The sequence below is a fragment of the Camarhynchus parvulus genome, chromosome 5 (assembly GCF_901933205.1).
Source record: "Camarhynchus parvulus chromosome 5, STF_HiC, whole genome shotgun sequence".
NCBI classification, from domain to species: domain Eukaryota; kingdom Metazoa; phylum Chordata; class Aves; order Passeriformes; family Thraupidae; genus Camarhynchus; species Camarhynchus parvulus.
This window is the reverse complement of record NC_044575.1, coordinates 27,818,703-27,843,858: the sequence shown is the minus strand read 5'-3', so window position 1 is coordinate 27,843,858 and position 25,156 is coordinate 27,818,703. Positions and strand designations below refer to the sequence as shown.

General features: G+C 44.2%; 1 protein-coding gene across 5 annotated transcripts in view; it reads left to right on the top strand.

Moving 5' to 3' along the window:
* The window catches only part of SMOC1 (SPARC related modular calcium binding 1), a 128,103-nt gene extending 106,904 nt beyond the window's left edge, over window positions 1–21,199 (top strand). For 3 of the 5 annotated variants that reach the window (XM_030949937.1, XM_030949934.1, XM_030949938.1), the window contains exons 11-13: window positions 8,658–8,905; window positions 15,924–15,974; window positions 17,687–21,199. In XM_030949937.1, the coding sequence (XP_030805797.1) occupies window positions 8,658–8,905; window positions 15,924–15,974; window positions 17,687–17,703 (316 nt within the window). In that variant the 3' untranslated portion in view covers window positions 17,704–21,199. The remainder of the gene's footprint in view (window positions 1–8,657; window positions 8,906–15,923; window positions 15,975–17,686) is intronic. The other 2 variants (XM_030949935.1, XM_030949939.1) reach the window with 2 other exon arrangements.
* Window positions 21,200–25,156: the final 3,957 nt, after the last annotated feature.

The following is a 25,156-nucleotide window of genomic DNA, read 5'->3' as shown; positions in this document are numbered from 1 at the left end:
TGCGTGTCCACCCCTTTTGGAAGGAGCAATAGGTCAGGCCTGTTGCAAGGGGTGGGCAGCAGTCTGTGTTCCTGGGGAACTGGAGGAAAGTTGAGGTTGTGTCTCCCCCTCCTGCTTGGTAACAGCAAATCCCTGCAGCGCTGCCTTGGGCCAGGCCATTGCAAACGAACCGGGATGGATTCAAAAAGTGCTACACTGCCTCAGCTAGGCAAGGCTTCCGTGGGTCTGGATTTGCCTGACTATAAAAGGAGTCAGTGCTGGGGCAGCTTGCAGGGATGGCACAGTGACTGATGTGCCCAGGTCTGGAGATGGAAGTGCCTCTGCACAAATGTCACTTGTATGGGTATTCCTCCAATGTGTTGACAGTAATGTTGATCCCCTGCTTTCCTCTTTCATAATGGAGAAGGAATCAGTGCCATCTTTTAACTGCTCAAGACTATTCAAGGTCCTGGGTGGCATGGCTGTGTCCCTTGGGTTCAGTATGGACTACTAGTGAATTCATATGGTTTTAACTTCACATTTAGACCTTACAAATCAGGCCAGTGACTTGTATGTGTGCCTGCATGCTGAATATTCTGTAACCCGTTGAATTAGTGCTGTATGCCTAACATGTCTGTATTCATATAAACAGGATGAAAAATGCCCCAAGGATGGGAAATACATCCTTCTCTCCCAGACTTAGGCATTCCAATGTCAATTCTGTCTAATTTGCATGGTTCAAATGCAGCGGGTAGGGGTGGTGGGAAGCCCTGGAGAGTATTTATTTGGCATCTTTGGCACTGGGACTGAAACACAGCCAATGTAATCATCACTCTTAAAATAAAGCTTAATATAAACCGATGTTGTAGAGACCAGGGATGTATGCCCCCACTGCACTTCTATAAACCAGCAAGCTTGCTTCCCAATGTTCCCCAAGCTTTGTGTATTTCTCAGCTTTCAATAGAGGCCTTTCTGGTGGAATTTTTCACTGCCCAGCTCTTCACACAGTCATCACATTGATTTATTTTCCACTCCAATGTCAACAGCCCAGTTGTAAGGGAGGAAAATTAAATCTTTTAGCAGGTTGTCCTTGGTAAGGCAAAAGACTGCTACCACCCAAATACTCTGCCATGATTAAATTCAGATAACTGCTCTGGTTTAATTTTCCATGTGCCTCAGCTAGACTAAGCATGTACCCCAAACAACATGTGTCAAGCTTTTCCAACTCAACAGGCCATGATGGGACCTGTTTTATTTTTAAAAAAAAAAAGTAATTTCAGGGAATTTTTTATATTTATATAAAAATTGTATCAGTACATATTTCATGTGTGTTTGTGGAGTTGGGAAGCTGTATCTATGCAGTGAGTCCGGCTTCCCAAGAGTCCCAAGGTGAGGAATATCCTGAGTTCTCTCTTCAGGAATTGGCTTCTGATGGTGTGAACAGGTGTATTCTTTGCTGAGTAAAAAATGGCTGGATCCAGAGAGTGGCTGGTGGCCAGTCACAAGTGGTGTTCCCCAGGGCTCAGTATTGGAGCCAGCCCTGTTCAATATCACCTTCAACAACCTGGACAAGGGGATTGAGTGCCCCCTTATCCCACCAAGTTGTGTGGGAGTGGAGAGGGCCCTGTGGAAGGGCGAGAGGGATCTGGACAGGTTGGATCAGTGGGCCAAGGCCATTGTATGATGTTCAGCAAAGGGAAGTGCCAGATCCTGCACTTGGCTCACAACAGCCCCAGGCAGTGCTGCAGGCTGGGGGTGAGTGACTGGAAAACTGTCCAGCAGAAAAGGACCTGAGAGCTGGTCTGCACTGCTGAACATGAGCCAGAGTGTGCTCAGGCAGCCAGTACATACAGACATACAGAATGCATCTTTAGTATCAATATTAAAATTAAGGACCAAAGGAAGAGAAGAGCCTTTCCAAAGTGTCCAGGACTAAAAAAGCTTAACAGTGAGAGTCTTAAGGAGCTCAGACTTCCTTAGGGAATGGAAAGAAAAAAAAAAAAGGTTGGAAGTTCATTTTGTAAAATCTGAGTATCTCTATAGGGACAAAGGCTCTGCAGACCCCTAAGTCTAGCAGGGAAGAATGTGATTAACTGAATATAAACAAACTTGTGATCAAAATTTCTTTAAAGCGAGGGCAGTTCTGAGCCAGAGTGAAGCCATGAGGGATGTGACTGATCCCCTCTCTCTAAAGCTTTCTTCTTAGACCTGATATGTTTCAGAAGGACTTGCTTTAGTCAAACCTGAGTTATGGTCCCAACAATAATTTGATTCACATTCTGTGACTATGATACAAAGAAAATCAGATTAGATTACCCTGCTACGTTCAGTCTGAATCTGGATATGTGAGTGCAAACTTCTGTGTTTGCTCAGTGTCTTTGCAATTAATATCCATATTAGCTTTCTGGTTTTTTATGAGGGGGGTGGGAGGAGGAGGAGAGAGTGGGATGATGAGGGAGAAGCATGGGAAGAAATTAGAGGTTGGCATTTGAAATACTACATAGAGCTGTGCTAAGTTGCTCCCAAAAACAATGTAGTAGTAGGAAAGTGAAGCAGTAGCTTGGATTCTTTCAGGCCATGTAAACAAAACCTGATAACACTATTTTTTTTAAACTGGGCATGCTTAAAACAACCTTGTAATCCCTTATAGGTCTTGTCTTGTTTAAAGAAGTTCAAAGCTATTGACTTTAATTGAGTTTCTCTTGCTTTACAATAATGTAAATAATGTAAATGAGATGAGAACTTCCCTTCCTCATGGCTCTGGTTTATATTACAGCATAATAGCCAAAGAGACTTCATTTATAGTTTAGAAACAGAAAATCTCTGGTAAAATTCATTCTTAATTTTAAGTTTATGTTATAACTCCAAGACATATCTTGTTACTGTGTGTTTTCAAAGTAATTAAGGGAGCAATTTTAGAGAATTGGTTTATTAGCCAGTACATTGTATCCTTACTTAAAAAAAAAATCATCGTTGAAATTGTTCACAAGTGAGTACTATATAATAGGAACAGTACTTAAAAATTTAGTCTTAGCTTTAGTACATTTTAGTCTCTTTTCTAATTCTGATATAGTCATATTACAGAGGACCTAAATTAAACTAGCTCATAGGGAATCCCAGCCTGGGTTTCCATTATCTGAGAAATTCTCTTTGGTCCCTGCCAATTCAGAAATTAGTTTTAGTTGCCAAAATGTGTGCATTATGGCTTGCTACATTGTCAGCAAACATATTACTGCCCTGTGGAATTTGAGGTAAATGGGCAGGTTACAACAGCCACCCTTATCATGTAACACAGCAACTATCAGTCCCTTAATTTAAAGTTGCCACTTATTCCCATGTAATAGCCCCAAAAAGAACTCCAGAAAATGGCCCTGAGGTTCCATTTCATGCTCTAGTTGAGCAGTTTGAAGCAGGCAAGCACAGCTCAGCACATCTCCAGGGTGTTCTGAAGCCAATCCACGTTTTAATAAAGATTGACACTTAAAGAGTGCAGGGAAGTTGATGCTCAACTCCTATTGCCTTTCAATTGAAGTTGGATACTAACTTCCCTTTGTCCTCTTATGGAAATTCTAGCCTAATTAAAGATACAGGAGAGTTCATGTAAGAGGAGGGTCTTTGAACAGTCAGTGAGGAATGAAAGGATGCGATTTTTTTAACCTTCTAAATTATTTATCCTAAAATCTTCAGAAAAATTGTGTTCAGAATAATGTTTTATATACAACTTAGCCTGAAGAGAGAAAGAAACTGGCCTGTAATAGGGGAGATAACTTTTGACTGTAAAGGAATTATGCATTTCCCATAATTAATTTGGACTGGGTAGTACCCTTCTGTTTAGTCTGAACACAGCTTAGTTTTTTGTTGGCTTCTTGATTCCTTGGCTACAGGAAAGGAGGAATAATAAAACAAATACAGGATCCTTTTGCAATTCCGTTATAGTAATCCTAGGAATCCTCTGATTCAAACCACATTCCACTGTTACAGACTAACTTTAGGCAACTGCGAAGAACAACAAAATGGGAGTAAGAAATGGAAGCAGAGCAAGAACAATTTTGAATTTTACCTCAGTTTGTCAAACTCATTGCTTTCTATGCTTAGTGCTGGCACTTTGGTGGTCATCATCAATGCTGTCATGGGCTTTGACTGGAGGGGTCAGTCACACTCCACCCATTCTTTATTCAGCAACAGCACCAAGCAGGGTATATATATATATCCTTGCAAAATACTTACAAGTCATACAAACTTACAGCTCTAACTCCTTTAGACATCCTGACTACAAACATATCTTGTGTGTGTGTTGGGAATGAAAGCTGGACTAATTAATTTTTTTTACTCTGTAGCATTTGCTACCAGCTTCTTGTCCATCAGTGTTCTTTCATCCTGGAATAGGTCCCTCTGGCTTATAGGCTCTGCAGCCCAGCTAGATGATGGGCTGATCTTACTGCCCTTACGTCCTTCTGCCTCAGCTGCTAATGTTGCTACATAAAGTTTGTAGTACAAAAGAATAGATTTTCTAAGTCTTCAAAGCAGGTACCTGATGGGTACTTCAGAGATTGCAGCTTGTGCAGTGGGGCTGAAAGCGTTCAGGGAGCAAAGGACAGCTTTGGTAGGAACGGACTTCAATTTATTTAGTAAAATGTAGTGGCACATACTACACTTTGCACAGTTCTATGGAGCATAATGTGATGGCACACTGTACATGGATCTTTAGGGGAGTCATGTCCCACATTTGCTGCCCTTGTATACTTTAGCCTCTATTCCTCCCCTACTTCCCTGCTCCTTCACGCTGAGCTAACTGCTCCTTTCTCAAGGGGCCTCGAGGGCTGACAAGCATTACAGACTGCGTGCACAGTGCATATTCAAGCTGCCTATTTGATATTTTGGCATTCTCCAGCATTCAGTGCAGCTTAAAAAGTGTATGTCCATGGTTTTGCACAGCCTCTTTGTGTTCTTCAGTGACACCAGATGATGTGAAGGCATTCCGTAGAGGTGTGCCTCATCTGGAAGATAGCATTGTTAGAAGTTGCTGTACCTCAACACACATAACTCCAAGCATAAGTGACCTAAGAAATAAATATTCTGCTATAAGGGAGCTCTTAGAACATTATACAGAAGGAGGAGCAAGAGCCTACTTGGAGAAGACTGTATACTTGATGCCAACAAACTTTTAAGAAAGCTGGTTTGCTGTCTTAGTCTGTTAATGACAGACCATGCTTTTCTTCACTGTTGGAATATTGGTGGGCTTATGCTGCATAATTGAGCTAAACTTCCTGGATTTTGTACAAAAGCAGTCCAGCAACAGCAGGTTACATTTGGAAAATCAGTTTACACAGACCTCCTTTCTTCACTAGTGCTCATTCTTTAGGTCTGACTGCTTGCCACAGAGTGCTAAAGAGGAACAGTTAGGCAGAAAAGTAAGAACAACTGTAATGCGGTCAACATGAGAAGGATGAGAAGGCTGTCTTCGTTTTGGTAGTTCTTACTGTGTCTTACAAAGCTGCTACAGCACTGAAGCAAGGTGCTGGAATTCAGTGACTTTTAGTGTGATTGGAGTTAGAGCAAGAGATGTTGGAAATTGAGAATGTACAGGACAGCTTTGTTCTGTCTTGATTTTTCTGATTCCTTTATGGTCTGAATGAGAGGTGGCGCAATAAATGAAGTTTATATCTGAGGGCTGATTTACTTCTCTTGAAATAGTATGAGGAGGAAGTGGAGGGACAATCCCCTGGAATACTGCCAAGTGTGTGCTCACAGGGCAATTAGAGCCCGGACTTGTCTGAGCTGACCCGGCAGGCATGGCTGGTGTCATGGCACATCAGCAAAGCTAGGTGGCCTAGCAGTGCTGTGTAGTTGCATTAATTCATGTTTCATGGGTGGTGCCTAAGTGCCTTTCACGGGCAGTGGTCTAAGTCAAGGTAGTTAAATACAGTACTGTAACTTCATCCTTCTGTAGTGTATCATGGAATTTCCTGAGCCAGGGCTATATGGCCACCCGGAGATGATGGGGATCCTTCCTGTGCTGGCATTCTGGATGATAACCAGAGATGGCAGGCAACCAACCATCTCAGGAACTGCAGTCCTGCTAAGCCAGCCAACAGAAAGTGGTAAAAACACAGAAATGGCTGTATCTTCCTTTTTCCTAAAGTCATAGCCATTAAACTAATTCCTTTTAGCTTTATTAGCATGCTGCAGTTTTCAGCATGAGCTCTCAGCATGTTTGTAATGGCAAAGATTGATTTAGTGTCACCTCATGAGTCAATGTATTTGTATTAGCCTGTGAATGTCCCTCATTTTCTTTGTGGAAGTGCTGAAGAGAGCCATGTTGCCTTTCTTGATAACTCATAAAAGCCCCTCCTTGGTGTGCCCCTGGAAAAGAGGCACTTTAAAATCCTGCTTCTGAGTGCCTCTTTAGTAGTGAAAAGCTCTTGTCTGTTGTCTTTCTGCTGTTGGTTCGAAGATGCTCTGCTATTTTCTCCATTTCTGCCTCTCCAGTTGTGGGCCTTCAGTAAACGAGGACAAGCCAAGGTGTGAACAAGGGCAGTCTCACATGCAAAAGCTCGGGTTTTATCCTTCTGTTTCAGCAAAGGCAGAGTATTGCCCTGGCAATACAGACCTCCTCTGAGCCTGTTGGAAACATGCTCATCTTCAAATGATAGCCAGCTTCTTTCCAAAAGGGAGAGAGACCAATAGCTATGGTAATAAATGCCATAAAGACAGGACACAGGATGTGTTTCTGTTCTCTCCTGTCATCCTGGTCAATGCATGCAGTTTAGAAAATCAGGACAATTCCTTAACTTTGTGGGAGGGGGGGAATTTTGCAATTTTTGCTTGTCTATAGGTGATTCCTGGTGCTTGCCTGGTATTTTGGTTCCCCAACTAAGGCAGACTTATTCCTAACCCCTTCTTCCTCCTGCACAGTGTTTATCCCATTGTACATTCACCAGATGCTGTGACTGAATGCCAGCCGGCCTCTCAGTTGAGAATTCAATGAAGAAAACAGGTTCAAGCAAAACCCTGGGAAAAATGTTACACAGTTTATCTGCCTCTCTATACTGTGTGTTTACTTGTTACAAGGATTCATGTATGTCTGGATAGGGGCTACCTTTCTAATTTCTATCCTTATTTGTAAAAGCTACCAGAAAAGGTTAATGAGGATCTCAGTTCTTCACTTAAACTCCAGTTCTTGCTTCCTGCGTGCTGCAGAGTCCTCCTTACAAATGATTTAATTTACCATAGGGGTACAATGTGTGAAGGGGTATTTTTCAGGCTGTGTAGCTGCATTTTAAAGGCAAAACTCGTTGTGCGAGCAAGTCAAAAGAATTTTCTCTCTCCTAGTTCCCAACAAAAAAAAACCAACCCCAAACTTCAGTGACTATATAAGTATAGATTCTACTAGTTTCTGAAACAAGGTCAACAGCAGTCTTGGAGAACATTTTATAGGGTACTTGGGTTCATGTTTCTCCATCAGCTAGAATGCTCCAAACTCACACCAGAATCTGGCTGCCTGCAGTGGGCAACTATTCCTCTCTGCTTCCTGGGGAAGGAATTTATGCAGCAGCTGGATATGTTTACTGGAGTAAGTCAGAGCAATCAGTGCCAGTGTGGCATGTCTGTCTACCTATCCACTAATTTCCATGCACTAAAATGCTTTATTCTTGGAGGAAAAAAAGGTTCAGGCCTCAGCCTCATTTCAGCTTTCTCTGTTGGCATGCTCATCATATGGAGAAAAGACAGACTAGCTTAGAAAGTGTCTTCTCTGTTTCTCAATATCCCTGAGGAATAACTCCCTTTCCCACTGCTACTGCAGAGCACCAGACACTGCTTAAATGGTATGGCATAACAGTAGTGTTCAGTGATGGCAGGAGGTTGACAGGCAGCATTCTGTATTTATGTGTCTATAGCTGTTGCTCTTCCTTGTTTTTTCTCCTTTTCCTCTCTGATATTATTGTTGTCTACAGAAGGAAAATATGAGTCAAATAGCATCAAACTTGTAACACCACAATGATTAAGAAATGAAACAAACTGAAGTTGCCAGCTCTGTAGTACTGCTTTTAATGGATTTGTGGTTTTTATCTTATGTGGAACTCTTATGTGTAAATCAAGTATGTGAAAAGCATGAAAAATGCAGAAAATACACCAGAGGAGTTCAGATTATGTAAACAGATACAGGAAGAAGAATATTATATCTTGCCAAGGACATTTTCAAATAATGAATGTGTCTTGCATTAAATTAATTTGTTCCCTTTCTGAAGCTAGATGTTACTGTCACAGAAACTACCACAACAGCTGACGCTCATGGATCTCTTGCTGGTAATTTGAATGGGAGCCCAAGGGCCAAAAAGACCAAGGATATTGTCTCTTGCCCTCTAATGAGGATCATTCTGGGATTAGGCAGAGTTTCAGCAACTGGTGTGAGGAGAACCATAGCTACTGATGGTGTCAGACTCCAAGATTCTCTTGGCAATTCACTTGTTAATGCTAAAGGACATTTTTAGAAAAAGTTCATCTATCTCAAAAGAGCTCAGCTAAAAGGAGGAGATTGGAAGACCTGTGTTTTTTGCTTACTTTGAACACAGCATAGCACTTGCCTGATTCACTGAGCAGCCCTTGCTCCTCAGCATGTGCTTGACAGTGTTGGTGTGAGCACCCCTTGTTGGGGGCCTGTGCTTCCTCTGTTCCAGGTTCTCTGAGCCAGACCCCAGCCACACGCTAGAGGAGCGAGTGGTGCACTGGTATTTCAGCCAGCTGGACAACAACAGCAGCAATGACATCAACAAGCGGGAGCTAAAGCCTTTCAAACGTTATGTGAAGAAGAAAGCCAAGCCCAAGAAATGTGCCCGGCGTTTCACTGACTACTGTGACCTCAACAAGGACAAGTCCATCTCACTTCAGGAGCTGAAAGGGTGTTTGGGAGTCAGCAAGGAAGGAGGTGAGTGCCTTTTCTTCCTCATTGCATGACAGTAAAAACTGACAAACAAACTTGACAAATAAAAACTGAGTTACAGCAAATTCAGAACTACATTTTCTCCTACCTATTTCAAAAGTGCCACAGTTTGTGTGAGCAAATGAGTGGGATTAACATACTGCCGTGCAAATGTAGCTTGTTACTTGTGTTATGGCTCCATCTTCTATGCCCTATCACAGACCTCTGTGCTAAGCATTATACAGACACAAGACAATAGATAAGAGTTCTTGGCCAGACTTATTCTGTTTGTACTGTTGATGTCCTCTTGCAGTTAAGATCAGGTCCCTTCTGAGTAATACCGTGCTAACAAGATTCTGTTGTCTCAGCCATGCAGGTTGGATGATGTATGAGCCAGCACAGGCCCAGGCCTTCTCTGGAGACCCTGTTTACTAACAGAAAATAATATTTATTTTCATTGCTAAATTCAGCATGCAGGAGAGTGGATGATGCAAAGAGAACAACTCAGAAAGCAAGCACAGGGCTGTACTGTCGCCCTTTTTCAAACTTAAATTGTACTTTGAGATTGGTAGAGAAATAAGGCATGTGAATAACCTATTTTCCTTTCTGTTTAGTGTCTGAGCAATCAACCCACCCTCCTGCCTTTTTTTCATCTTCACCTCATCATCTGTTGGGACCCAAACCAAAGTGATATTTTTGGAAATTTTAGGAATTGAAACAGTTCAACCCAAATTCAATAATTATCAGTCATTCTTGACTGTGGGCAGACTTGCTTGGCAGGAGAAGGCAAACAGGGAGATTCCAGGGGACTAATTTCCTGTGCAGGTGTTTTGGCTTTGCAGCTGTTGTTATATGTGTCATGGTAGTTGGGAAGGGTGGATAGCTTTTTTTTCTCCCATCTGAATCTTCCTTAGTCCTTTTCTCAGGTTTAGCATGAGTGGGAAGGGAGTCAGTACATTTGGATGTTGGGAAGTTGCATTTTCTAAGTGCTTTGCAAACATCTTAGTTACCATAATAAGCATATAGCATTACTTGTCAGCTGTGAGAAGCATTCCGCTTCCCTAGCCCTGTGGAGGTGTTTTTTTAGTCATCAGTACCTTACTGAGGAATGACATACCAAAATAGCAATCCTTAATTTTATTACCTTCCCAATAAGATGAATATGCCAAATGAGTTTTATTGCTATTTGGCCTGGAATAAGACTCTCTGGAATCTGCTGCCCTGGCCAACTGAATGTTCAAAATTTACGTTATGGAAAGGGAAAAAAATCAAAGGGAGAGAAGAAAGAAAATGTGAAGCTTTGAGCCCATGTGAAGGGGAAAGAAGGCAGCACGACATTGTTGTGAGTGCCTGATTGTCCAGCTGTTTGCTGAGAACATATCCTTGACCTTTCATGGTTTCTTCTGTTGTATGAGGACAGGACTTTGGTCAAAAAGGGGCTCTGATCTTATTCTGTCATACAGCTCCACGTACCTACTACAAACCTGATAAGCCTTGAGGATCAAAGATAAAGGGATAAGTTAAAGGATGCCGAGGACTAAAAAGCAGGGCAGGGGGCAGTGCAGACAGCAGGTACTAACATGGAAGAAAGAAGTGAGTGAGAGTGCTCCAGAGGTGCAGTAAACAAGTTTGTAATGCATCTTTTTTAAGAAGTCATGAAGTTGTGAGGTGGTAGATGACATATTTTCTATGCTTCCTATTCAAAAGAACTGCTAAATTTAGAAACAGTCAGTATCTTTGCCTTTGACATGGTTCTCCACAAATCCTCTCTAGACTGGAGAGAGATGGTTGGTTTATTAGGAGAGTAAGGATTTGGTTGGATGGTCACATCCAGAGGGTGTAGGTCAACAGCTCAGAATCCTGATGGACATCAGGGACAAGTGGTGTCCCTTGGGATTCATACTGGACCAGTGTTATTTAATACCTTCATTAATGACATAGTGGGATTGAGTGCACCCTCAGCAAATTAGCAGATGACACCAAGCTGAGTGGTGCAGTTGCCATGCCTGAATAATGGGATGCCATCCAGAGGGGCATGGACAAGCTCAAGAAGTGGCCCCATGGGAATCTCATAAGGTTTAAGACAACCAAGGGAAGGTCCTGCACGTGGTTAAGGGCAATCCCCAATATCAACACAGACTATAGATGAACAGATCCGAGCAGCTCTGCCCAGAGGGACTTGGGGTGCTGCTGGGTGAGAGGCTGGACATGAGCCCGCCATGGGCACTCCCAGCCCAGAGAGCCAAATGTGTCCTGGGCTGCAGCCAGAGCAGCGTGGGCAGCAGGGCCAGGGAGGGGATTCTGCCCTTCTGCTCTGCTCTGCTGAGAGCCCACTGCAGGGCTGCATCAGCTCTGGGTGCCGGCACAGGAAGGACATGGGCCTCTTGGAGTGAGTCCAGAGGAGGTCACCAAGATTAGAGGGACAGAGGGTCTCTACTGTGAGGAAAGGCTGAGAGCACTGTGATTGTTCACCCTGTAAGAGAAGGCTTGGTGACCCAATTGTGGCCTTGGTGACCCAATTGTGGCCTTCCAGTACCTGAAGGGAGCCTATAAGAAAGAGGGAGAAGGACTTTTTACAATAGCACAGAGCAACAGGACAAGGGGAAATAACCTCAAACTGAAACAGAGTAAGTTTAATTAGATGTGAGAAAAATATTCTTTACTGTGAGGGTGGTGAGAGCTGGAACAGGTTGCCCAGAGAAGCTGTGGATGCCCCATTACTTGGAGTGTTCAGGGCTAGGTTGGATGGGGCTCTGAGTAGCCTGGTTTAGTGAAAAGTGTCCCTTGCCCATGTCAGGGGGGTTGGAACAAGATTAACTTTAAGGTGCCTTCCAACCCAAACCATTCTATGATTCTGCCATCTTCCCCTTTCTCTAACTTTCCTTTATCTGGATCATAGGTCCATGTAGTCAGTCCCTGTTTTGCTGTCTGTTTCTTTCTCTGTACTGTGGCCTCCAAAGATCTGCTGGGGCTGAGGTCACTGTGGGTTCAAGCCAAGAGCTAGCTGGAAACTTTTTTCATGAGGTACTTTCAGTTGTAAACTGCTAGTCAGATGAAGACAGAACTTTTCATGGAAATGTTTCTGTTTCAACAAAAGCTTTGTTTGAAAGGTTCTTCTGGTCTAGCTTGGATGAGGAGGGGTTGGAGGGAGACAAGGAAGGTTAAAATTTCCCTTTGATATACTTCATTACAAGTGAACTTAGCTCAGATGTTCCAAATCCTGTTTGGGTGTCCAGTAGCACAAGGACTAAACTGAAGTGGGTCATCATTCCAGGTGAGTATGCCTCTTGTTAGGCAAATTGAACATTTGTAATAGTTTTGAAAATAAAACATAATACAAATTTTGTAGTATTTGGGATTCTGAAGAAAACAGATATTAAGTGTTCTGCATTTTTGGCAGTGTTTTGCTTTTTTTTTTCGTGGCCAGTTCCATCCAAACGTGGAAATAGAGCTGCTTAAAGGAAGCATAGAGCATCGATAACACACTAGTGTTATGTGCTTCTCAGGACCTTGAGAGTCCAAATAAGATTTATATGTGGGGATTCAGCTGGAATATTTGTAAGGACAAACCTGAATCTGAGCTCTTTCCAGCTTAGAATCAAATCTGTTCGAGATGCATAGTTGTGTCTGTCTTCCCTTCCTCAGCAATCTCTTCATGCCTGCCGCTGCCTAGTATGTGGGTACTGCCAACCAGTGGTTCTCCAGTGAGGAAGTAAGCTGCCCAGTCTATCAGAAACCCTTTCCTTTTCCATCCTTATGGTGACCCAAAAAGCTGCTGGCAAATCTGCTAGGTCTGGTGGCCGCTTTGCACAGCTCTTGTCCCTCTCTTTAAACCAGACTTGTTTTTATCAGGGGCTTTTACATGGAAAAATGCCTTGGATCTCAGAATGGTGTGGCCACATAAAAGAGTCAGCCTTTGAGTGTTTGCAGAAGCCTGCAAATGGCTTCTTAAACTGGGGCAGAACAAGCAGGCAGGGCTTTTAACTTGGAGTATGCCAGAAACAGTCTTTGCCATCACTTGATCTAAGATTGTCTGTTTGAGGAATTGTGAAAGGAAAGCAGACTGATTTACAGCCTGTTAAAAGTTAGCATTCCTCAGTGTAGTCTGCACAGCCTGAGTTAAGGGGGGAACCATCTGCGATCAAACAACAAATGTATCTCTCTGCATTAGTCAAAAGGCAGGATCCTTGAGAGGAGATTGGCACATATTGTAAAGCTTTGCTGGAAAGTTACTGGACTCAAGATTAATTGGAGTTCAATTAATCAGGGCTGTAGATCCGAGTGAGGCTTACGCTAGTTGTGCTGGCTGCAAAATGTTGGAGTTGAGTTTTACCTCTATATTCTTCCAAGTTCAGGAGACAAAGTCAGCATTTTGTGCCTGCCCAAAGAGGAGCTAAGGGAATAAGCAGCAAAGAAATGTTCCTCTGCCAGCTGACGGGAAGTTCCCTTCTGCCAGCTCAGATCCTGTGATTGCTTTGCCGTCCAAGAGCTTGTCAGATGGTAGGTGTTGGGCCTGCTTCACAGGACATGAGGATGTCTGAGGTGGAACCCAGCCACCAAGAGCCAGTCCAGAAACAGGATTGAAATGTCTTAATTAAAAAGTGTATGTGTGTGTAATTAAACAGAATGTCACCTTCTACTGAATCTGAGGAAATGTTACAGAAAGAAGGAAAAGTAGACAGACAATCTGAACAGCAGGTTTCATTCAGTGATGTTTTGGACCTTTCTTATTGCTATCTTCAGAAGTAACTGCATGCCTGGGAGGCTGGGAATGAGTTGCTCTATATCATTACTGTACAAGTTGTTGTGTGAGAGAAGGTAGCAGAGAGCAATCACCTGGGAAAGGCCTCTGGACCAGTGATGATAGAAAATAACAATCGTGAGTGGCCATGAGAAAACTGCAACCACGTAATGACTGAATTAAAAAGGAATTTCAAAGTACATTTATGTGCTATTAGATTAGAATCAAAGGAGCTGTACTCGTTCAGTGCTTGGTTTTGTTTGTCTTGTTAAGATACTCCCCTCTGGAGCTTTGTAGAGGTGCTATAATTTGCCTTTAATCTTGACAAAAGTAAGCGATTATTTGAATCAGGACATCAGTATTGTGTTGAGAACACAAGATAAGGCTGTTTCTCTCCCCAGAAGGTGAAAAGTTTGCTCAGTATGTCTGAAGAATAATAATTTCCTATGAAAAGCTGCTGGGGTTTCCTTGGGGCTTTTTCTTTGAAAGACACCTAGCCTAATCCAGTGTGACTAGAACTGTTATCCAAGACAGTGTACTTGCGAGGATGAGCAAATACTCAGCTTTATGAAACTTGCCACATGATGGGATGTTACCTATAATGCCCAAGGGCTTCCCAGCTATATGTTAGTAACCCATGGTCACCACCTGCCATATTCCTTCCTCTCCTGTGTGTCAGCAGTGCAGAGTTACTGTGGCAGGGTTTTGCCTTCGACAGGTACCCATGGCTGGCCTGGTTGCTATGGCAGGCAGGCAGCTGAGGGCAGTGCTCTCTGCCCCCAGAGCAGCAGGGGATGAGCCCCAGCGCAGTTTCCCACACGGCTGCATGGGGCCATGTGCAGCAGTGGTTCAGTTCATACCAGCCATGGCATAGAGGGATGCTCCTGCCTTCTGTGCACACCAGCCTGGAGATCCCCGCCTCTTTCCAAAGACAGGCAGTGCTCCCTCAGCTCTTTCCAAAGATGGGTTGTGCTCATGCACAGCACTGTGCTGCAGGCTTACCTGCACTGTGTGGTAAAGGTGAGAGGGTTCTTTTGGATGCCCTCTGGCTTCCCCAGCCTGCCAGCCAGGGCAGTGATGCACAGCCTGGCAGTGCCCTCCGGGGCCCTGGCAGCCACCCATGAAGGGCCCAGGCTGTGAGTGCCAGTCAGCCCAGGCAGATGCTCTGGCCCGGGCAGTGGAGCCTCTGCCCACAGCAGCAGAGCCGTGTTTGACACCGGGCATCAGCGAGCCACAGTTCTGCTGATCCTGGCAGGGCAGGTGGCTGTACTGGGCCGGTGTTCAGGGTCTGGGAATAACTTCCTGTGCTCACACAGTTTCTTATTAGTGTTCTCTAAAGCCAACAAGCTGTGCTTTGTGTCCCATTTCAGCCTTGGCCCCTGTCACCTTTTCTCCCTCTGGCTTTTTCTTCTCAGAGCTCCATTCCTATCTTACAGCCCAGCCTCCTGGCCCTTGGGGCTTCCTGCACCTCGCTCCTGCCCTCTGAGCTTCTGCCCATCTTGGTCCTGTACAGAGCAGCATGTGCAGTAGAGTACTTGATGTGCAGAGCGAGCTGTGCATCAGGTCATGTGCATGCACAAATCAAAGTCATGGAGGGTGGCAACAGGCTTACTGCTGCTGGCTGGGAGCAGGAGCTCCCATTTTCAGCTCGCCCCTCCTCTGACATCAGAGAAGCAGCTCACAGGAAGTGTGACATGCTTTCAACAGCTCCTGTAATCCCTGAGCTGTCTGCACCCAGTGCAGAGGCCCTTGCCATGAGCTCCATCTGGTGTAGGGTACGTGTACCTGTTGTAACACAGTCACAGCTCTGCCCTTCTGCCAGGTATAAGTTCAGGTCTTTGATTTTAGGCACTTGTTTGTTTGATTCAAGTGAAAGATTTAATAAACCTGGGCTATCTGTATTGCCTGTACCTTCACTCTCTTCTATCTTCCCCCTTTCTACATGGCATTATTTTGCTTGTTTGGGGAAACTTCAGGATACTACTTGCATCCTTCCTTTCTTCCTTCTCCTTCTACTGCTCAGTTTAACCTTGTAATTGTTGTTTCTTGCCCACGCAAAACCTCTGGATTTCATTATACTCAGCTACTACAACACCAGGTGTTTAACATCTCTCATCTCAGGCACACTGGTTAGACACTTGCATGTGACTCCTGTTGGCAGGACTTGCTGTGAGCATGGTCAGAGTGGGTGCTTTGAACCTGCTCTCTGGCAACAGACAAGGGAAGGCTCCTTTGTCATGCCATGGCATTTACTTCCTTTAATGTGGTTCTTGGATTTTACAGGTAGCCTGAGCAGTTTGCCCAATGGAAAAAGACAAGGCCTTAACCCTTTCAGTGAGTATCTTGTCAAAATGTTTCTTTTTTCCTGTGATAAGCATGTATTGCAGAATTCATTCTCCCCTGTTCTCCTATGTTCATGAACAGCAATATAGATACAGCTGGAAACCAAAGTTGTTCTTAAGAGGTATAAATACACCAATGTGCAGCTCCATTGCATCATTTCAAAGTCCAGCTCTATGTCTTTTGCTGAAACAGACTATATGTTGCTAAGGAATTAGAATAGGATTAAGCAGCTATGGGATGACTCCTATCCTACTCTTCCTTCTTCTGTCAAGCAGTAATTTAGGTGATTTGTTGTGTTTACATTCCATTACTCCATGGACAAGTTCCCATGAACACTGTTCTCTATCGTGGTAAAGGTCTGCTCTCCCAGTATTTTGGGCATTGAATCACATAGACCGACCCTGTCATCAGGCATGAACAATAACATCATTTGCTTTGCTTTTAGACTTGCAGCCTCGTGGTTTTGTTGGGTACTTCTCATTTTGGATTGTAAGAAGCAGTGAGAAGTTCTCCCCTGCCTGTATCTTCTGCTACTTGTTCTATAGCTGTCCTACATATGTCTGGCTAGATTCCTTTTTGTGTTGAGGAGACCTGGGCAGTGTATTTGTTTAGTGCCAGAAGTCTTCCTATACCTCTTGCTGTCCTCCTTGTCTTCCTGGGGAATGTATGTGGTCCTGGTGAGATGGGCTGAACAGAGAGCTGAAGATAAAGATCAACTACACCTTGTGCATTGATGATGTGATGTTTCCTGGTGTGTCCTCCATTCTGAGTATGTACTTGGTTTTTGCCTGCTGCTAAAAGCTGAGCAGAGGCATTTGAACAATTGCTGTAGCTTCAGCCCCCTCCTTGTCACTCAAAGTGTAGGACAGGTCATCTGCACTCCCACGCTACACTGCACTTACAGACATGGAAAACAATCTGTTGTTTTTGTGAGCTGGTCATGGGGCACTGCAGGCACCTTTTACAGAGCTGTGCAATTGATTGCAAATATGGCTACCTGAAATAATTTTGCATTTGACAATATTTGCCCCCCTGTGACAGGGCATGTTGATCAGCACTGATCTCACTGAGGCCTTCCTCCCAGTGAGGTAACCTTTTCCCCTCAAATCCCTACTTTTGCTGTCTCTTTAGCATGTTTTCACCTGTAATTAATCCACAGAGCTCTAGCTCTGATCCCATAAGAGCTTTGGTTCTTTAAGAACCTCTGCTGAGGGGCTTAACAAAAGCTTTCTATTGAAGAAAGGCCTCCAAGACCTGCTTGTCTCCTAGGGAAGGAGGCAGCTGGCTGTGGCTGATGGGGAGATGGTGGCAGGGCAGCCTGGCAGCAGTGGATTTCTGCATCAGCTGTGCCAGGCAGAAGAGCAGAGCAAGGGATGTTGGACCAGTTGTTTCCCTAGACTGCATGCCCATTTTCAAGGAGGGGGAGGAAAGTGGAGTTTTGTGTTTAAAAATATGCCAGTCCCTAAGGCTCCATGTGACTCATTCAGTGCTTTTTCCAGCACGGCTGTCTCATTAGCCCCTGGTTGTTTTCAGCCTCACAGCTTATTCTGGGATCTCAGCTTTCTGGGGCCATGGCTTCAGCAAAGACTATACTGGATCTTTATCAGTCAAGTTTCTTTTTGTTTTAATTTGCCTTTTCCCCTTACTTGTGCTGCTTCTGTTCTGTTTTTCCTTCCTTGCCCACCCCACCCCACTCTTTCCAGTAGGTCGCCTGGTGTAGCAGCAGAAGACAAGAAGGGAAAGGCAGGAGCTGACCCAAAGGAAGAAAAGATCCAGTGACAGACGGACAGACACCTTGCTGCTTGTGAGCAAGCACGCAGCATCAGCAACATCCAGCGTAGCAGAAGTGGCACCCAGAACGTTTGCACTTTTAAAAAATTGGTTTGGATTTTTTAAAAATTGCTTTTCAATGCCATTATCTAATACTTTGGAAAGTAGAGGGAAGCAGGATCATGACTTTTAAAAATTGGAACAGCTACTGATGATGTAAAATTGAGTTCACTGGGACTCAAAGAATTTTATATACTGTATATAAATATATATGTAAATTGTACAGTTGTCTTGTACAGGGGTTGGAGTCACTGTTCTGTTCCTCCCTTTGCTTTTGAAGGCTGTTAGGGTTAGAGGGACACTTTGCATTTAATGAATTATAATAATGCATTCATTTCTGCCACCAAACCATCATTCAGTGGCGAGCCTTAACAGCACCTCCATGCAGAAAGGAGCCAGTGTATCAGCATGAATTGTTCTTGCAGATGTGCACACAGTGCCCCAGATACCAAATGCTTCTTGAGAGCAGCTGAACCCCTTTTTTTACCATAAAGCTCACTGCAGCTCAGGCAATTGGGCTTTTGAGAGCACAGATTTCATCTAAGTATTGGTGCACTGCAAAGCTGCTTAAAGTAGGGGTAGAAAAGGGTTCTGTTAGGGATGTACAACAGTGGTGTGTGCACCTGTTGCAAGTTGGGCAGAAATTAAATACAAATGCATTGCTATTCATGCTCAGATAACATGCTTAGCAAAACTGCTCCGCGCCTCTGGGATATAAAGCTGTAAGAAGGAAGTGGGAGCCATAGGCCTAGTAGAGTCAGTGGAGTGAGGTCTTGCATCTTATGCTCTGACAAAGTGTTCATCTGTATGTTGTACAGCAATAAATACTTTGAGAAACCTGCTAAAAGCAGCATTAGCCTGCCTTGTGCTTTGCTGAAGAGCAAAGGACATACTTGTCAATGCAGACAGACACAGTTGCTGCTATCCCCAAGAGTCTCCTTTCCTTATGTTGCAGCAGTACAGCTTGGGCCATGCTCACTGGTGAAGGTCTGCCAGCAGTGACTTTCTTGTCCTTGGTGGTTGTGAATCCAAGCTCTCCTCCTGCACACTGGTGTGCCTGCCCACTTTGCCTGATTTGCTGTTGCCAGTACCTTCTGGGTACTGTGACACTGGGGTGTGATCAGCAGTAACAGTGAAGGCTTGGAGAGGAGTCTGGTGTTCTTGGAGGCCACAGGGGCTGTGTCAACCACTAGCAGTTTTAGTAAAGCTGTTTCTTTGGCAGGGGTGCCCATATCAGGAATCCTAGATTTGGACAGAGTGTGATGGGACATGCAGAGTTTTGCTTTGTGTATTTCCAACCACTGGCAGCACTCGCCTGTTCTGAGCAGCCTCCCACTTCTGACCTGGTGATCCTTCTGCCACTTATCTCTGGACCAAGAATCTGTTAGAAGAAACTGTAGTGAAGATGATGAAATGACATTCTAATATGAGATCACACCAACAATTACTTGTACCAGCAATAGGTAACTGTAGAGACTGGACTCATCCTTCAAGGCTCTGTTGTTTTGGTAAAAGATAATACAACCCAGCATCTTCACTCTGTCATGTCATTGTGACAATAGCATGAGATGAATACATCACCAAAATAAAGTGTCCTGATGCAGTAAGTTAGTGCTTGTTGACAAAATGGAAAGTTAAAGAAAAACTAACAAGCTTTTCTATATAAATACCTGTTTAAGAGTAGTAATAACTCTTCCTCTGGGAAGTATATTGGAGCTAATTAAAACGTATGGCATGTTAAAAACACTTCTGGTAATACCTGAAATGTACATCATACCATCATAATATAAAGAAGTCATCTCTTTAGCAAGAGCAGATCCTGCTGCTGGATCTTCATGGTTTCTCACATACAATGTATGTGCATTTTTGGCCTGCAAGCTCCCACCTTCTTGATTGCTTCTTCTCTTGTTGTTCTTTGGGGTTGGGGTTTTTTTTTTGTTTGTTTGGTTGGGTTTTTGGGGGTTGTGTTGTTTTGTTTTGGTTTTTTTTTTTTTTAAGCACATCTTTTGTGTGGTTTAGTGTATAGTTAGAAATGCCCATGCCACGCTCACTAATCCTATTGTAGGGAGTAAAGAATGAAACCAACTGTATAAAAAACTCCTCTCCATTTTAATATTCTAGTTTTAGGAATTAAAAGTTCTGACTGCTGGGTTGGATGGTGTTTGGTGGTTTGGAATTTTTGGGGTTTTTGGGGGGTAGGGTTTTTCTTTGTTTGGTCAGGGTTTTTTTTAATGTATAGTTCTATCCAGCAGAAACAGACAATTGGACGTCTCTAGGAATTCTATCAGCCAAACACTGCGGCTGGGAAATGCCCCACAAGGTTGTGGGGGAACTGCAGAGCTGCTAAAACTCACTGCATCTTCTGGAAATAAACCAGCCAGTCACCACTCCCACTTGTTATATAACTCCTGCTGCTGACCTCCTTTTGGTCATCCTTGTGCCCTTCCCCTCCGAAAGACCTGCACTCACATGTCGTTTGCAACTGAAATTGGGTCTGTTCTTCAAGGAAGGCAAACACAATGGGTGGCTGTTGGTTAACTTTGGTATTTGTGGGTATTCCTGTTGCTAGGCCAGGGCTGACTTTATGGATGGATTGGGGACCAGGCATATCATTGCTTTTCTCTTCACAAGACAATTCGAAGTCCCTGCATCCTGACTTGCTGAATTTGCATGGGTCTCTGAGCAGCTTCTGGTAACACTTGTACACTGCAATGGAAGGCCCAACCAGCATGATTGTGTAATGTCCAGGTAGAGGTCAGGTTACTTGTTCTGGGTTTGTGTTGGAGGATTGTGCAGACCATTCTGGTCCTGACTGACATAGCCCATGCTATGGGCTGTCCAAGAACCTGTACTCATAGATGAGAGCAGTGCCTCAGCTGCCCATTTTCCCTCTTGTTTTTATTGCCAGTCCACCTGGCTGCTGGGCCAGATCATCCTTATCTGGTGCTTGTAAGCAATCTTTTGCTCTGCCGTGCATCAGTAGCATCTTTCTGAAGCTGGGACACAGGGACTGTCAGTGTTGTGTCTGAAAGCAGACCCTGGGCATGTGTCTCCTCATCCTTCAAGTCCTGCTGGGCCTCTCCAGCTCTGCTTTGAACGACGGCTGAAAACCACTGGGACAGAGAAGAGAATCAGGACTCGACAGTGCAAGTCATCTGTTTGTCCTGCCAGAAATAAAAAATCTTCCTTTCTTGCTGATCTTCCAAGGGCATAGTGTGTTGTAGGAAATTGCATTACAGTGGGATTCATTTGTGTGAAGGCACTGCTTTCCATGGCCTGAGTTTATATTGAACTTACCTGCCCCAGCGCATTTCTGCCTATGGTAAATTTGTTAAACTGAAAGGCATCTGTTTGGTTTTGGTTTTGTAATAAAATAGATAACTTTTGCTCCAGTGTCTTGTGGTGGTTACTTGTTGAATCTTGATTTCCAGTTATTCCTACAGTGCTGTAGGAGAGGGAAGGGGACTTTCCTCCTTGCAGAGTCAAGTGTCAGTCGGTGGTTGGGTTTGGAGGTCTGTGATGTTTCTCCCCTGTGTGTAAGCCTCTAGGCTGAGTTAAAAGAAGCTCCAGAGTGCATCTCTGTGGTTTGATGACAAAGCTCTCTGAATCTGCCCAGCCTGCTTAGAAAGGCTGTGAAGCTTCAGCAGGAGCACAGAGATGATTGTAGAAAGTGGAATGTGGGATCTTGTAGCAGTCTCCCCACACCACGGTAGGAGACAGGCTCTGCACCTTGCATGTCCTCACAGCTCCCTTTCACATGGGAGCCTCATACTTTACTGTGCAGGTCATGCCTTGCTACATGGGAGCCTGAAATAGTATTTTCTAGCGGTTGTCCAAAACCTTTTAATCCTCAAAGATGGTGAGTAACAAGCCATGCTGGAAAGCTGCTGCTGTTGTAAAACATAGGTTTTTCTAGGCTACAAGGGAGTGCAGTTCATCAGAGGCTGCAGCACCAGGTCCATGGCAGAGGAGGCCACACACTGATCCTTTCAAGTGCATTTGACCAGCTTTGTCATCAATGTCATTTCACTTGATCACGTGTAAATCTGTGCAATGAATAAGGAGCCAACTCATTTATTGCACATGGAAGGCAAGGCAGTTGCAGTCCCAGGGGAGGATTTCTGTTTGTATGGTAGTCACAGTCTGGATTGCTTGTAGGTGGTCAGAAAGAGCTCTGCTAAGTCTTTCAGTGCAAATTCAACAATAAAAGAAGGAAATGCAGAGGTCTGACAGCCAGTGTGCCTCTGTCAAGAATGGACTGGCCAGCCCAGTTAATTTCCTTGTATTACCAAAGGTAACAAGTTCTGGGGCTAAGGGAAGAGCAGTAGTTGTTACATCTGGGGTCCTGCAGGACTTAACTAAAACCAGGAAAAGGATATTTCGAAAAAGAAAAGACCAATTCCTTCGCCAAGCTTCCTGGTTCTGGAGTTGATGTAAGGTACCTCAAGAGGCCTTCATCCTTTCCCTGGCAGTGCTGCCATTCTCTGGGCTAGTCAAAAGGACTGAAAATGGCTTGCTTCTGCCTCTACTTCCAACAGTGATACTGCCATTCTCTTCCTTCTCCCCCAGCCTTTTTTTCTCTTATCTGTAACATAACTAACACAATCAACGTGCAGAATGTTGACCTTCTAAATTCTCAGCAGCCAGCCCTTACAAGCCATTTCAGGCAAAATACCTTGGAAACTGTTCAAAAGCTGATATTAAATTGGACAGAACATCTGCAAAATTATGCTCCTTAGTTTGGAAAACAGCTTGAATAGGAAATGGGTTTAAAAAAAGGCCAGCTTAGGAACCAGGAGTCTTAACAGAGAGTGTTTTGTATGGAGTGTTTGCCAGCAAACCCAAGACTGGCTTTGGGAAGCAATTGTGCTTTTTGTAATTCTGCTGGGGGCCTTCTTAACTGATGTTAATGGTGGGTTTTGTTTTTCAAAGGGACCTTGCCTGTGCACTCCAGGAGTTGTCTAGCTTTGGTTCAGAAAACACCACAAATTCTATGCTGTGTGTTGTAGCACAAACCTATATCACCATCTTCTGCAAAAGCATAAATGAACATTTCTTCCACATTATGTTTTCTTTCAGCACATCGGCACTGGGCTAAGGAGAGGAGCCATGGCCCCACTGTGTGCTCATTCAGCCCACGCCCAGAGCCCAGGCAGTGGTGGTGGGTGGCTCTCTGCCCCCAGCTGAGCTAGACCTGTGCTGTGCTGCAGGCACAGCGTGCACACTGGGCAATGAGGGAGGCAGCTGCTTGTGGTTCCAGTGGAGACTGAGGTTTCCACACCTTGCCTCCTCTCTGGTGCCAGCAGGGATAGCTCAGGTCTCCTGCATATGATTCACAACTAGGTGGGCCTAGTTTGGACCTCAGAGAAGTTTCTTGGTGCAAGATCTGGGAGTCTGAAGTACAGATGAATACAGCTCACCTTATTAAAATAAAGAAATTCAATCCCAGTATAAAACAGATCCTTAACTCATTGCTTTATGGTGTGTGAACAAAGGACTCTGGTGAAACAAGTTCTTTCTGTAGCTCTCTATGCTGTGCTTCAAGCACTTAAAAACTGCAGTTTGAGTGTCCAGTGTCCCATTGCACAGCACAGCCCTGGCCTTGCCTAGCACTAAGTGCCACTGTTATCTCCCTCAGTCATGATTTTGGCTGGGATCACTGAAGGGATTCCTGCTGGCTTCACCATGTCAGAAAAGAGCTGACACAGCATCTGGCTGAAGAGAGAGCTATTTCTGAAGTGACTTGTGTGTTCTCACTCTGAGCTGGCAGGTTGTCTCAGAGAAAGCTGCATGAAGGCGGCTGAGGCTGGATTGTTCACTTGCAGCCCAACATGAAAGTGAATTTTTGCATCTCTGGAACTGTTAAAATTGTTTCAAGCTAATGGCTTAAACACGGCAAAAATTATCAGAGGACTTCTGCCTGCTCTAGGAGACGGCAAAGAAACCTTGTCCATCTGCAATCACAGAAGTCCACCCCTCCCCAAATATGTCTGCTAACTGGAATTTGGACTATGACAGGAACTTAAGATAAAGGGGATACTGTTGTCCAGTCATCCCAGGTCTGGGGAGAAAAATGTATTCACTAGTGACACTGGAAGAGAGACTGGAATGCTGATGGCTCCAAAATCATGGGGCAAGCTGCAGCCTCAGCCACCTTCATGCAGCTTTCTCTGAGACAACCCGCCAGCTCAGAGTAAGAACATCCAAGTCACTTCGGAAATAGCTCTCTCTCTTCAGCCAGATGCTGTGTCAGCTCTTTTCTGATAAGGAAAGAGGAAAACCCTGTGAGGACGGTACTGTCTCTTTGTCCTTACTCAAGTGAACTCAGCTAACTCCCAGCTGGGGAAGCACCGGGACATTCATACATAGCCTGAAGGTTTTCATCTCTGCTGATGGGACCTAATGGACTCAGCTTCCTGATGTTATGGGTGGGTGTTTTGTCTTAGAAGGTGTCAAAGACTCCTGAAGTGATCCACAACATTACATCATCCAGTTGGAACTCCCTGCCCCAGGGGAGGTACCTGGGTGTTCCTACCTGAACTGGAGTGAATATAAACCCAGCAGATGTTGTGTTTTGGGGATTTCTCCCCACCACTTGTTCGGGAGTTCCCCCACCACACGATGGAGCCAGTCTGCAACTACCACTTTGACCAAGAAACATGAAAACTGCAACAGCCAAGTCTCACTGGGAGGCCTACAGGTGACATTTCTACTCTTATCCGTCCCTTCTCTTACCCATTTTCTTAAGCAGTATTTTTATGCTTTTGTATTGCCATATTACTATACATAACAATAACAAAAATGGCTGCTTTACAATGCAACCAAATGATTCTACAATAAACTCTACATGTGTATATAAACAGCACTCATTCAGTGTCATTTCACTCCAGTTTGCCCCAAGAGATCTATTAGCAAGAACCTGGGCTACCCTTGCCTTCTGCAGTGGGTTCTAACACAAGTGTTGATATGTCTGCTGCAAGCTTTTTCTCCTCAAAATGCACTTGGATACCAGACCTTGGCAATCTAAAGTACTTAGACTCCAAAAAACCAAAATATCAAATATAAATTAATTCAGAAAACTCATAGGCAGGATCTGTGAAGAGATGTCCTAAATGATAAAAGAGATCTGGGGACTGATAAAAGGAGTCACAGTCCAAATAAGAAACTATCCTGCTGCAAGAGAAATGAAGGGAGTGTAAGTAGAGATTAATAAAGTGGATCAAGAGCTCTTCAACAGCCTGAAGCATGAGAAGAAAAAATGTGGGATGGGTGCTGGAGCATTGCAGACTACACGTGAGCTGCCAGGGGACTTAAAGAGAGCATGGCAACATCACCTAACTGGT